This window comes from Bemisia tabaci, chromosome 8 (assembly GCF_918797505.1).
Source record: "Bemisia tabaci chromosome 8, PGI_BMITA_v3".
Taxonomy (NCBI): Eukaryota; Metazoa; Arthropoda; class Insecta; order Hemiptera; family Aleyrodidae; genus Bemisia; species Bemisia tabaci.
In genome coordinates this window covers 14,039,981-14,053,795 of record NC_092800.1, presented here as the reverse complement: position 1 = coordinate 14,053,795, position 13,815 = coordinate 14,039,981, and the positions used below count along the sequence as shown (strand labels likewise).

The 13,815-nt window shown below is 38.8% G+C and overlaps 2 protein-coding genes across 7 annotated transcripts in view; one reads left to right on the top strand and one right to left on the bottom strand.

Moving 5' to 3' along the window:
* The window catches only part of LOC140223753 (plasma membrane calcium-transporting ATPase 3-like), a 310,994-nt gene that overhangs the window by 3,786 nt on the left and 293,393 nt on the right, over positions 1–13,815 (top strand). The window lies entirely within an intron of this gene.
* The window catches only part of LOC109038282 (protein D3), a 28,814-nt gene that overhangs the window by 11,646 nt on the left and 3,353 nt on the right, over positions 1–13,815 (bottom strand). The window contains exons 3-7 of one of the 6 annotated variants that reach the window (XR_011900363.1): positions 12,672–12,809; positions 9,755–9,836; positions 8,722–8,939; positions 6,992–7,415; positions 2,660–3,082 (exon numbers count right to left, since the gene is read on the bottom strand). Coding sequence is in view for 3 of the 6 variants with exons in the window: in XM_072303346.1 (XP_072159447.1) it covers positions 8,753–8,939; positions 9,755–9,836; positions 12,672–12,809 (407 nt within the window). In the remaining 3 variants the exon portion in view is untranslated. Of the gene's footprint in view, positions 1–2,659; positions 3,083–6,991; positions 7,416–8,446; positions 8,940–9,754; positions 9,837–12,671; positions 12,810–13,815 lie in introns of those variants that run through there. The other 5 variants (XR_011900364.1, XR_011900362.1, XM_072303348.1 and 2 more) reach the window with 5 other exon arrangements.

Below are 13,815 nucleotides of genomic sequence, written 5' to 3'. Positions count from 1 at the left end.
AAAAATTACTTTTTTACGCTTATAGCCCTCAAATTTTAGTACGACTCTGGTCATCTTTTAGGGTCCTGCTAAACCCATTAGAATAATATGGACACGTGCAAAGGCGATTTTGCAAGTAGGCAACACTGTTTTTTCTCCATTTAAATACATTACGAATATCGTTTTTCGGTGAGGCAATATGTCTCACTACAATTATATTTTTTTTACATACATTTAAGTGACATTTTTGGTGACCGCGTGTGCAGCCCGCTTTTGCTTGCAAAAGCAAATTTTCGGCCCCTAGTTGTGTTTGGATTCATTGATGCACGTGTTGCTAGCAAAGTCATATAGAGCAATGCATATGCAAAGCACTGACGAAGCTTTTTTCTGCCATCAACCAAGTGTTTCATAACACATTTAAGTAAATGCCTACGAGAGACTTTCTGTGAATCATAGAGCCCGCATGTCCTCTAATCACATAAGTTACCAGATGTATCTGGTAGTCCATCGTTCAGTCAAATTAAAAGCGGTTGGTAGAGAAAGTTCCTTCAATTCCTGGGGACACTTCACCGCGCACACCAGAACACGAATAGTGGTATAATGCGATTAGACATGTAAACCAAGCTATCCTTAAACTTGTACGTATTCATTTTCACAGTATTGTCCATTTCATAGTCATTCCTTTCACAGCTCCTTTCTTCAGGAGAGCCCACATGGTTTGCATTATGGTTAAAAAATATTTAAGGAAACTCTCAAGATATCATTATAAAACGATCAATTTTTCCGGAATAATTCTCAACAAGATTTTTCAAGAGTCCTACTACTGAATTTTACTCGAGGTTTGGAAAAACTGTCTTTCTTGCGTTGGTATATTAAAGGGTTCCTTCAACCTCCCTTATTCACAATGTGAGCCTTACGGGGCCTCCTTAAGGCAAGGATCTTCTTAAAAACGCCTATAAATGCGACCCCTAATTTTGGGCGCAATGCTTCGGGTTAAACTCTGAAAAGTGATCAGGGAAATAAGTTTCAGTAAGGAAATTCAATTTAAGTCAATGGAGAATTGCACGAAAAAATTATATTGCTGTACCTGAATGTGCTTAATGAGCTGAGTTCGTAGTATTTTTCATAATTTTTTCTAAGCTGGGAAATTTTAGGGAAATAGGTTCAAAATTGGGAAAATGGGCCACCTTGTGACGCCATCAGACGGAGTTTCCCATTTAAACACGTATATTTTAATTGAATAGGTTTTTCCGTCATATTTCCTCGAATAATTGCTCAATTCAGAAACCAAAGATATCCTCATGCCCAGATCTGGTAGTAGTTTCATCTTAAACTTGAAATTTTATCAATTTTAGACACCTGCAAATTCTCCACTGAATGATTAATATCTTAAGAAAAATGGCTCTCGTGTTTCTGTCATTTTCAGTGGTAGTAATGCCAAAAATTGTTCATTTTCAGTTCAATTCGTGCATTTTGGTCAGGAAAAACGTGGAAAAGTCAAGAATTTTTCCTCTCCAATTCTGTAGATGCAGCCAAACATACCAAAATCAGTCAAGTCTCTAAGAGCCAGACAAGAGCCTTTTCTTGAGGCAATTTTGCGTGAAACTTTACCTTAAAAATGGATTTCATGTTTCTGTCATTTGCGGTGGCAATAATGCCAAAAATTGCCTTTTCAGTTCAACTCGTGCATTTTTGTCAGGGAAAACGTGGAAATGTCAATGAATTTTTCCTCTCTAAGTCTGTTGGTAACTTGTTTAAGAGCCAAGCAAGACCATTCTTTTGAGGAAATTTTCCGAGAAACTTTACCTTAAATATGGTTTTCATGTTACTGTCTTTTGCAGCGGCACTAATGCCAAAAATTGCCTTTTTCGATTCTACTCGTGCATTTTCGTCAGGGGAAACGTGAAAAGCAACGAATGTTTCCTCTCCAAGTCTGCGAATACCTCGTCGAAGAGCCAAACAAGAGCCTTCTTTTGAGGAAATTTCGCGCGAAACTTCACGGGTCGGGAAACTTTCCGGAGTTCCGACGTTGAGCCGGGAAAAAATGGCGAAGTGCCTGGGTTGGGAGCTGTGCTCTGTTACCGGCAGCGCTGAGTCAATAACGGCGAATCGGAGGAGGTGAGGTTGCGATTCCGCGCGAAGGTATACATTAAATGTCAAAGGCCACCGGAGAAGACGACATTTTGAATTCGCCAAGCGCGCTCCCAGCCCCGGCCCCCGCCTGTTTTCCCTCGTTCCCGCCGTGCAAGGGCGTAACTCCATTCTCACGTGAGCCCCGGATAGCATAGAGTTATATGAAGGAAAGAGCTCACGTTAAATAGGAAATACACCCTTAGTTTTGTTGGCTGTGTTTTTTTCATTGCTTTGCTGACTAGAGGGCGTAGCTTTATTTTGACGTGAGCCCTAGATAGCATAGCCTTATGAACAGGGTGTCCCGCAGTGGCGTAGCGGGCTTTGCGATATATCGATTGATCTGCCGTTTCAACCTATGGTAAAGGATCGATAAACAAGGTGTTCGCAACGAACAAGTCGCAATCGATTCTTTACCACAGCTTCAAAGGGGGAAAGTATCTATAATCGATCATTCACGCCTCGCCAGTGGTGTTGCGAAGTCAAACGCGAATGGCTTCAACATCTATATTTGGGATCAAAATCATAATTTGCTCAGTCATTAGTAATATTTTCTCAGAATATCTTCTCTTCCAGCTTATTCAGTCTCTCAAAATGTCGGTCAACAAATTGTTTTTTTCTTGATTGTGACGGCAATTATGAACGGAAATGCACTTCTGTGTTCTTTTACACGTTAATCACAAACATCTTGAAACAATTAATCTCCAACATTATGAGCATGAAATCTGAATTTTCAAAGCAATTTGATCTGCAGAGGTTCATCCTTGAAAATTTTCAGATGGCAGGGACCTTTTAAACTCTTTTAATGGCGCAAGTAGAGGTTCGTCTTTAGTTTTGCTTGCTGTGCTCATGTTGTCTGTCGCCTTGCTGACTAGAGAGATCAACCCTGTTTTCGTCTGAGCCCCGAAAAACATAGCCAAATACGGGATGACTCAAAGTCCCGTACCATCAACACCAAACATCACCCCTGTAACTTTAGAACAAATCGAGTCAAAAACATGAATGTCAAATGCTCCTAGGTCAAAGAAAACAACTTTTGAGTAACTCGAAAATTTTAAGGGGACCAGGTACCACCCTAAAAAGGGACGAGAACACACAGCTAAACATTCAAGTGTTTGGTGTTACTTTTTTTGTGTTATTTTTTTGCGTTAGATCCATCCTCCTCCCTGTTTTACTTCCCATATTAACGCAAAATTCTGGTTACTTTTAGCGGCTCTGGTGCTTGCACTAGAGCTGCTATTCCGGACGGTCCCAGCTGGGGAGTATCAATGCAGCATGTTACATTGTAGAGACCGCGCGTTGGTTGATGGGAATCGGCGCCATTTTCGGCTATGTTCCTTGTCATGACTTTATTTTATTGCATACTGTTTTATTGTTAGTCAATGCTATGTTGTGTATTGTATTTTTGGAATCATGGTGATACAGTCAACAATTCAAAACTTGTTTGTGCTTTTATCTCGTGATGGAAAAAATGTACTTTACGTTCAAAATTTGAAAATTTGAATTTTAAAGTTTTCGCGGTTAAGGAAGCTTTAACCACTGGGTTGGAGCTTCCTAGTCATTTACTCGATATCAGCTGATAGCAAACAAAGGTTACCAGGGAAACCGTAAACGTCTAACAACTATCGTGGCCATTGGGGCGATTATTGAAATGATATCGACTTTATGTCGCCGCTTACGACAGGACATAGCCCTATCTTAACTGTGTAATATATCGCAATTCGATATTGTTTTGATTTTTAAAAGGAGCAATTCATTCATACAGTTCCGATTAGTTTTGGCGAACGGGCCCTTAGCCTGCTTAGTACGTATAATCCCAAAACGCAGGAAAATAGATTGTAGGAAAATATTTGCATCGGAAAATCGTAACAATTTTCCCCTAGATGTCTTCCATTCCGGGTACATATTTATTGAAAACGGCGAATTTTTCAACAGTCCTATTTTTATCTACAACATCTAAGTGGCCCTTCATAATCATTTAATTTTGGCCCCTGGCCAGAAAAAGGTTCGGAAATTGCAGTGATTTTGCCGAAAATGCTGAAGTAAGTAAATTTGGGCATTTTTTTTCCTTCTTCAAACTCTGTGGAGAAGCACTTCTCCTCCAGTACATCTATTTTTTTACTTATCTCTCGCAAGGTACATTTACAGAAGGTGTGTTCCAGTATTAACAGTTCAGATTCGTTGTTTTTTTATTATAACGCTTATTTCGGAAAGCAATTATTACATTGTTCAATTCTACTGACTTTCAACACTCGATTATACTCCCGGCAAATTCTGCAGCAGCGTTTCAAATGTTGACTCTAATGCTTCCAACAGCCATCCGATGTCTAAGAGTTTATTCCTAGATTTAGGGATTTTCCGGAATTTCCAGGGATTTAGGGATTTTTCAGGAAATCTAGGGATTTTTTTTTGATGAGGTAAAGTTACCAAAAATCAACTTTTTAACCTCAATTCTAGCTTCGACAATCGAAAACATTTTTTCATCTATATTTTGTAGGCCTTTTTGGCAACACTATTTTCCCCGCAAATAAGCCGGAAATTAAAACGATTGCGTCCTTCGATGTACTTGACATTCAACTGCATTCAACCTGTTAATAATAAGAAATCAACTAATATTCTTTCATTTTATTGGTCTGGATTAGCACTGCTTTCAGAGAGCGCCAAAATTCAAACGAGCCAATCAGATTTAAATATTGCAAATCGCTACATCGAATGACATCATGATTCTTCATAAAAAAATGGCGCTTTTTGCAAAATCTAGGGATTTTTTAAGTATATTTGAGCAAATCTGGGGATTTAGGGATTTTTAGCGAAATCTAGGCATTTTTTTTCTTCCCCGCTAGGGATTTAATATCGGAAGACTGGCTTCCAGTATCGTAGCGTTGATCGTCGCTGATGTCGAAATGGAACCTAATGCCGGACTTACTGTAACACCTCCATTCCTCAATTCCGGTGAGGAATACGTCTCTACCCTTAACTCAATATAAATATACAAATTGATAAGTGAGTGCTTTAGTCTCCTGAAAACAGAATTGCGAAACTTAAAATTGGAGAAAAATGATGAGTAAATGAAAAAATGGAACCAATTGATGGGATATGTCGCATGCCATTCTGACACAAAATATGGCGTCTATCGAATCACCTTAACTAAATAAAATAACCAAATTTTCAACTCTCAAACTATCAACTATCAACTATCAAAATTCAAACTATCAAAATTTCCAACAATGACAAAAATGATTGTAATATACCTATAATGTAATGAAATATACACGCTCTAATCATTTAATTTGTATTACCTTTATGTTATGTACCTACATGTTATACTATTTTTATAATAAATTTTGCCAACATGCTTTTCAATTCAGTCTACAACATTTCATTCCGACGTGGCAATAATGATTTATAATGCCCCTAAACATTAAAATGAATTACAATAGTAATGCCGCATTATAATGTCGTATTATACATCGCAACGATTCATGTCCTACTGATTATTGATTATTGTAAGATGAATTCTGTTTTCTCTGATTGTATGTTTCATACGTGCGAAGCAAGTACGGGTCACTAGAAACGTGGTTCGTACGGGTGGCTGATGAAATTGATCTTCGAATACCTTTTGATGAGCTAGGGAAATGGAACCATCTGCATCTCATGGACAATAAATAGTTGCCGTAATTAAGGTCATCCCGTGATTAAGGTGCCGTGATTTAAGTCATAAATTCTTCATCTAATTCTTGATTCATCTCCAAAATGTCTGCTAAAGCTTTCATGCGCTTCTCCTTGTATGCATGAATGAGCAAATTGGGTATCGAACAAGCGGACACTTTTTGAAAATTTAGATGATTCTGGACAATATCGTACAGAAGTCCACGAGCTGCAGATAGAACCATTACCTCTAGCTCATCAAAAGTTATTCGAAGATCATTCAACAACCTCTTTGACAAGTTGCAAAAACTTTTCGTTAACAATAGTGTCACACGGTACTAGGAATATTTACTATTTAACGAACCTTATATTTCCCTGACTCAGTCCTAAATTATAGAAGTATGCGTTACTTTTCCAGCAATCCAAAAAAACAATTATACAAAAAACCAATACCTACACTTTCAGATATAAAAATGCAAATTTTTTGCAGCCTCGCTAAACGACTTATCAACCAGAGATTTTTTAGGAAGCGGACCTCCAAAGAGCTTTCAAAATTAAAAGTATACAACAAGTGATAATGCCATGTATTCGCCATATCAAAGCCCAATACACATTTATACACCGGCTACGTAAATCTGCTAAGTTACAAAACATGAATCGACAGTTGTCGGATTGTACATCAATGACAAAATGTGTCTAGGCCCTCATTCTTGACTACAACTACTGCCCCCAGAGCCGCTCTCCGACGCCAATGCGTTGGAGCTTCCTGCTTGTTTTACTGTGCAAGGAAGGCACGGAACTTTGGGATCACTCTGTATGGAAAATAGGCTCATCTCAAATTGGACGCACACTCTTAGCTCTGTTATCTGTGCTTTTGTCGTATTTCCCCAGACAAAAGGATGTTTAATTTCACATTCACGTGAGCCTTGCAATGCATTAAGTTCAACAAAAACTAGGGCTCATCTCAAAAAATAGCTATACGCCCTTATTTCTGTTACCTGCATTCGTATCGTCACTCCGCTGGCTGAAGACTGAAGACCTCAACTTCAATTTTAAATGAACCTTGTTAAACGTGGCATTTTACGGCCGGCAAGGCTCATCTCAAAAGGGAATCAAACTGTTACGTCACCGGAGATGAGGCTTGTCATATCCCTGCAGAGCCTTGCAAAACATCAATTCAGACAAAATTTAGGGCTCATCTCAAAAAATAGCTATACGCCCTTAGTTCTGTTACCTGCGTTTGTATCGTCGCTCCGCTGGCTGAAAGCTGAAAGCTGAAGACCTCAACTTCAATTTTAGATGAGCCTCGCTGAGCGTGGCATTTTACGGCTGTCAGGGCTCATCTCGAAAGGGAATCAAACTGTTACGTCACCGGAGTGAGGCTTGTCATATCCCTGCAGAGCCTTGCAAAACATCAATTCAGACAAAATTTAGGGCTCATCTCAAAAAATAGCTATACGCCCTTAGTTCTGTTACCTGCGTTTGTATCGTCGCTCCGCTGGCTGAAAGCTGAAAGCTGAAGACCTCAACTTCAATTTTAGATGAGCCTCGCTGAGCGTGGCATTTTACGGCTGTCAGGGCTCATCTCGAAAGGGACTCGCAGCGTTACGTCATCGAGGCGAGGATTTTCATATTCCTGGAGCGTTTTGGAGCACAATCTGCTGGGCAAATATCCCCCGGAACGTGTTAAAATTTAATGCTTCCGCCCGTCGCGCGCCCTGCCCCGAATCGGCTCATTTCTTTCATTTCACGACTTAGCTCGTCATGATGTTCTGTCGGCCCGCTTTCCGATTCCCCGCTCCTTTTGTTCCTTCTATCGATCAACTTCCCTCGGAGATGTTTTATTCTGTCATGCGCTCGGCTTGAAAGTTCCGGTATACGAGCCGGAGAGTTCTAACGGGCTGATTTTGGTCTTCGTTCATAGTACTAAGGGAGGTTTCACTCTTTAAAAACCATGACACCTAGCGCAGCACAATCTTCCAGCTGATTTTGGCGCCTCACATCGAGTCAATATTTGGTAGGTCGGACAAAATTTGGAAACTTTAAATGCCTATAACTCCGTTCATACACAATTTTAAGGTTTTAAAAGTTCCATTGGTTTTCTCGTGAAATTTTCTAACTAAAGCACCTCTTGAAATGTAAAATGTGAGGAAATAAACATCAAAATTCGTAGTTTCGGTCAAAAATTTCATGTCCGAGTCAATCTACTGTGTGCCAGCCGCAAGAGTAGTTGCACCAGCTACAAGTGTAAAGGCACCAGCCAGCGGTACAGTTAACCCAACCACACTTATGCTGACTGCAAGGTCACCAGCCAGAGATATAATTGATTCAACCATACTTTCAGCTGACTTAAGCATACCTCTGGCTTGTGCAACTACTTTAATATCTGGCGCCAAAATCAGCTAGGAGTACAGTTGGGATGGTGATATTTTTTTCCGTGCAGCATGGTCTCCTCCATCTTGATTTGGTCGTATGCTAAAAAGAACCAGAAACGAGTGGAAAAGGGAGAGTGTGCTTGTTAGTTGAGGGCCGTTAAAATGAATGGGAATTTTAAAACGCCAGTGACGTCAGCGGCGACGTCGGAGACGACAGTCCGCGGATCTGAGCCTTTAATTCATGAGCCCTGTCCACAACGCTTTCTGCGTATGCCAACGGCTCACGACTTAGCATATCTTGCCGCTTAATTCCATTTGATTTAATGTTAAATCCCATTTTTCTATTTTCCCCAAAAAATCACGTCCAGTTTTACATTGGTTCTTATGCAGCTTGCACGAGCAAAGAGCATACCCCATCTTTCTCACATCTATCTGGTTCTTTTTACAATAAATATGTCCATTTCATCTGTAAAAATTTGTCACCACCATCCAAACTCTGAGCCTAATGACGATCTTGTTTCGTGTCCGTGAGGAGATATTGTTCTTGAAAAGTTTATCGTAAAAAGTTCTGATGAAATTTTTAACTTGCCGTCTCAGTGGGCGATGCAATCTGTTACCATTTAGTCGTCATCCCAATTTACTACTTGTTCTTGGTCAACGATGGGTATCTCTGGACCCCAAAGGTCCTCTGTTGTAGGTACAAATATCCACCTCGTAGTGAAAAAGTTAACCGCATAAGGATCGCCTAGGTTGTACTTCTTGGCAAATTTTTTCGTTGAAAAGTGGTACCGACAGTCCAGATCACCCCTATTATTAGATCAAATATACACTTAATCAATATTACATTATTATACATGAAAGGCATGGATGCATGGATGCATCCCATCTGAATGAACGTATCAAATGTTATCAAATTACAAAGTTTCTCACCATATTCAACTCTTTTTGCCCTCCAAATATATCACATTTATTCTAATATGAGTTCTGATGTGCCTACACTTCACCGAGCGTCTACGATTTAAACGAGGCGGCTCGGTGACAGGCTAAAATGTTCTGCTCTAAATGACCAATGTCCACATTGTCCAATAGGAAATTTCTCTAGCAATGTGATACGCTTTTCAGTGTCCAATGCACGATTTGTCCATTAGAAATAAATATTCAGCTTGAAAATGGTCAACTGTTAAGAAATGACCTTTATAAGAGTGCTCCACTCAACAAATAGTGCAGCACGAATATAGTATCGCTCACGGTTTTCATTTTGCTTGACTATCGTCTTTCAACCTTCTGCTATATTGCTTTTTCCAATTTTGAACCGAGTTTAAGAGAAAGGAGAACCAATCCATATAAAGTTGAAACTGAGAAAAAGAGATCAGAAGTTTTATTTCTCCATGAGGCTCAATGTATAAAATGAACTTTAACTCCTCTTAACACACAGGCTAATTTTTTTTTTCTCGACTTTTAGTTTTTGGCAGGGGAAGAAATACGACTAGTGGAACTCAAAAAAATTCTTGACTCAATTTTTTCGAATATGTGGGTTGGTTTCCTTTCTGATGAACTTGGTCCAATTAAGAATTGAACACTACAAAAGCAGAAAAAATTAAGAGATGAAATAATCAGCTTACAAATCATTATAGTCGTTCGTTTCGTTGAACTTGATCACGCCATTCGGTTGTTTAAACAAAATGAAGACGATCCTGTGTAAACCTGAAAATCCGTCATTAAAGTGCATGGAATAAAAGTTTCAAAATTATCAAAATGTTATCAGTGATCATTCCAGGACGACCTAATCTCTCGCCCCACAATTCATTTGTTTTCTACATAATTAAATTGATGCATGTCTCCTAAACGTGTTTACAACAAAGCTGACGGAATTCTTCGACTTAAAACTTGATCACAAGTCCTCCGTGAAAGCACATGCCATTTCCAGCATACTTTTGTCCATGAGACCGATACTTCTGATAGTATTTTGATGAATTTTAGCATCATGAAAATATTTTTTGTCATGAAAGAGCACAGCATGTTATGCATTCATCAAAATGGACCCCCTCCCTCCCTAATTATTTGCATCCAAAGAGTCGAACTCTACACTTGTTCATTGGTTCAGAGATCCCTTCGTGAAATTTATTTACATTTAAACCCTTTGTTGCACGGAAAAAAAAAATTTCATTTTTTTAAAAAAAATGTTATGGTTCAAATTTAATCAGAAAGATAAGCACAAAAAACGCTTCAAAATTTTTTTTCATCCCTTCTGAAAAATTCTGTAGGGGTAGGAAAAGTGGTAGAACTGTCATACCACCGCACACTGACGTTCCAGGTTTGTCATTGTGCGGTGGTATAACTGTCATACCACTTTGCTGACCACATTGGATTTTAGTACATAGAGTACATTTGTATGTATGTATGATTTCAACTTTCTAATTTTAGTAATATCGATTATCACATATATAATTTTTGGGTCAGGTTTAGGAGGGGGGGGGGGGGTTCCAGCGAGTGGAGAACGGCAGTCAAGATGAAAATAAATATAAATAAAAAAAAATCAAAATTGAAATTTCAAACATAAGCAAATTTTTTTTTAATGAATATGAAAAAGGTCAAAATCCAAAAACTTTGTGACTACACAGAATTAGGGTGGATGGAATGGGGGAAAAGAAGAAAAAGAAAAAGGGGTGTATATTTGAAGTTCCAGGGGAAACTTATTTTTTTGTGGGAGGGGGGGGGGGGGCAGGAAAAAACTAAAGAATATTTGTGGTCAATAAAGAGTGGCATGTGAGGTATCATTTTCTGGGTCATTTTGGTAGTAGATTAAATGTATGAAGTCAGAACAGCCACCCCCCCCCCCCTCCACAGTCAAAGATACTGCCCCGAATTCAATATATCTGACTTTGAAAGGCAGGAGGGTGCATTTTGTAAATTTTTACGTGATTAGGCAAGTGAGATATCAATTCTTATGAAATTTTGGTCCAAAATTCCATATAAGGATTCAGAATTTCATATAAGAAGTCATAATAGCCCCCCGGTCAACGAAAAAGCCCCAAATCAAAGATGGCGACTAAATTTGAAAGGCAGAAGGGTGCATTTCTTTTAAAAATTTTACGTTATTGGGCAAGTGAGGTATCAATTCTGATGTAAATTTGGTCGTCGATTTCAAATGTGAAGTCATAAAAGCCCTCCAATCCACAACAGTGCCCCAAATCCAAGATGGCGGCCGAATTTGAAAGACAGCAAGGTGTATTTTTTAAATTTTTACTTGACCGGACACCTGAAATATCAATTCTGATGTACCTTTTTTCGTAAATTTTATATGTAGTCATAAATGCCTCCTGGTCGAAGGGGGTACCCTAAATCCAAGATGGCGGCCAAATCTAAAAGGCAGGAGGGTGCATTTTTTGAAATTATAAGTGATTAGGCAAGTTAGGTATCAATTCCAATGTCACTTTGGTCACCCACATTATATATAAAGTCATAACACCCCCACCAACCCCCCCCCCCCCCCCGGTCAAAGAGGGTGTCCCAAAAGCCAAGATGGCGGTCAAATTTGAAAGGCAGGAGGGTGTATTTTTTAAATTCTTACGTGATCAGGCATCTGATATCAATATCAGATATCAATTCTGATAAGATTTTTGTTGTGAATTTCATATATGAAGTCATAAAGGCCTCCTTTTCAAAGGGGGTACCCTAAATCCAAGATGGCTGCCAATTTTGAAAGGTAGGAGGGAGCATTTTTTGGATTTTATGTGATTAGACAAGTTAGATTTCAATTCTTATATCACTTTAGTCGCACATTTCAAGCATGCAGTCATAAAAAAACCCCGGTCAAAGAGGGTGCCCCAAATCCAAGATGGCGACTGAATTTGAGAGGTATGTAGCTTCACCCTTCACCCGAGAAATACGCTTAGGACAAGGAAATGTCGGTTCTCGAGTGACATTGGGATCAAAACTTGAAACGGGGAGAAAGATTTCCTCGAGAATGCACAGAAAATTGAGTTATCTACAAAATGCTGTGTGTGCGGTGGTATAACTGTCATACCACTTTATTTCAGCTCAGAAAATCGACCAAAATGAAAAATCAAGTAAAAACTGCAATGCACCTAGTAAATTACGGCTAGTTAGATTAGATAATCACATTTATCTAAAAAATAACACCTATTTTTCACACACGACTCGAAGAAAAACAATGCGGATCCGACATAACCTAAAATACCGGGTTTTCATGACATACAATACGCTGTAGCCATGTCATTTTGTAGAAATGAATGGTCATACCATTTAGCAATGATAACCAGAGGTATATTGGACCCAATGATTCAGTAGTTGAGTCCGCTCATCACATTGGCAGCGCTGTAAAAATTAAAAACCGAAGTGGTATGACATGTATACCACCGTGCAACAAAGGGTTAAGGGGCTTGGAGGACAAGGCGCATGCGTATAAGAATAGGTAGTTTTTGAAAAAATTATGCATTAATGATTTCAACCAAAACTAGTTTTTTCGTTTTCGTTCATTTTGGTCAATGTTTTTAATGACTGATTTTTCACACTGACCTGTGTCCTCCTCCGGATCCGGTTGCAAATATTTTGCAACATGTTTAGCTGTCAAAATAAAAATTCCCCTGATATTCCCAACCAGCCACAGTAGTTCTTCCTTTTTCTTTGGATTCTTTGCCGATGGTACATCTGGATCTGATTCAAATGACGTAAAACACGTTAGACTTAATTTCCCCTTAATCTAAAGCATATGATATAAAGTTCCAATAAATTTACTTTTCGATTTTTTATCTTCATTATCAGAAGAAAGATGCCAAGCGCATATCTTTTAACGCAACCATGCAGAAAATTTGGATTTAGATTGGAAAACGTGTATCTCTAATTATGTGAAGCTTTACTTTCTCCTAAAACTTTTAACTCAAAAGAGCGAATTTTGCATATTAATAACTGCACATATGAATAACTTGATTATTGTATATCTGTTAAAATTATTAATTAAAATGATAAAGGGTATCCCTGGGTAAGGGCACCAAAATGCCCCTCGTCACGGATTTTGAATTTAATGGTCTAAACCCTTTCAGGAGGTCCTAAAAACATGGTTTTGGGCAATTTTACCCTCCTGACCCCAACCACCCCCCCTCCAGCCCCGAAAAACCCATTTTTCGGGGAATTTTGGGGTATTTTCACGTTTTATTTCATATCTCCCGCAATTTTCGATAAAAATGCACCAAAATTTCACCAATTACACATCAGACCAGTCAGATTCTTGGGTAAAAAAATCAAATTTATCGTACCTTATTTAGGCCCCTAAAAAAATTCGTAAAAATCGTTTATTTCCAATTTTTTTCAGATTTTAGCGGTTTTAAAAAAAATGAGGACACATACATTTTTTGTTTTTGCCTTAAAATGTAGGTAATATACCCAGTTGTTACCAAAAAAAATCTCAAGCCTTCACGCGTGGTGCGTCCCACCGAAAAAATGGTTTTTTTGGCGCCAAAACGGTTAAAATGGCTCTTTTGGCAACGGTTTACTCGCACGCTATCAAGATTGTAACACTAAAATCACTAATTTTTGGTTTCAATGTTTCAAGAGGCATGCCCTAGTATCGTCAGAAAAGGTTTCAAGTCAATCGAGTCCTTGCGCCCCACGTAAAGTACCGGTTTTTGGCGCCGAAATGGTCATCATTGCTATTTCAGAAGAG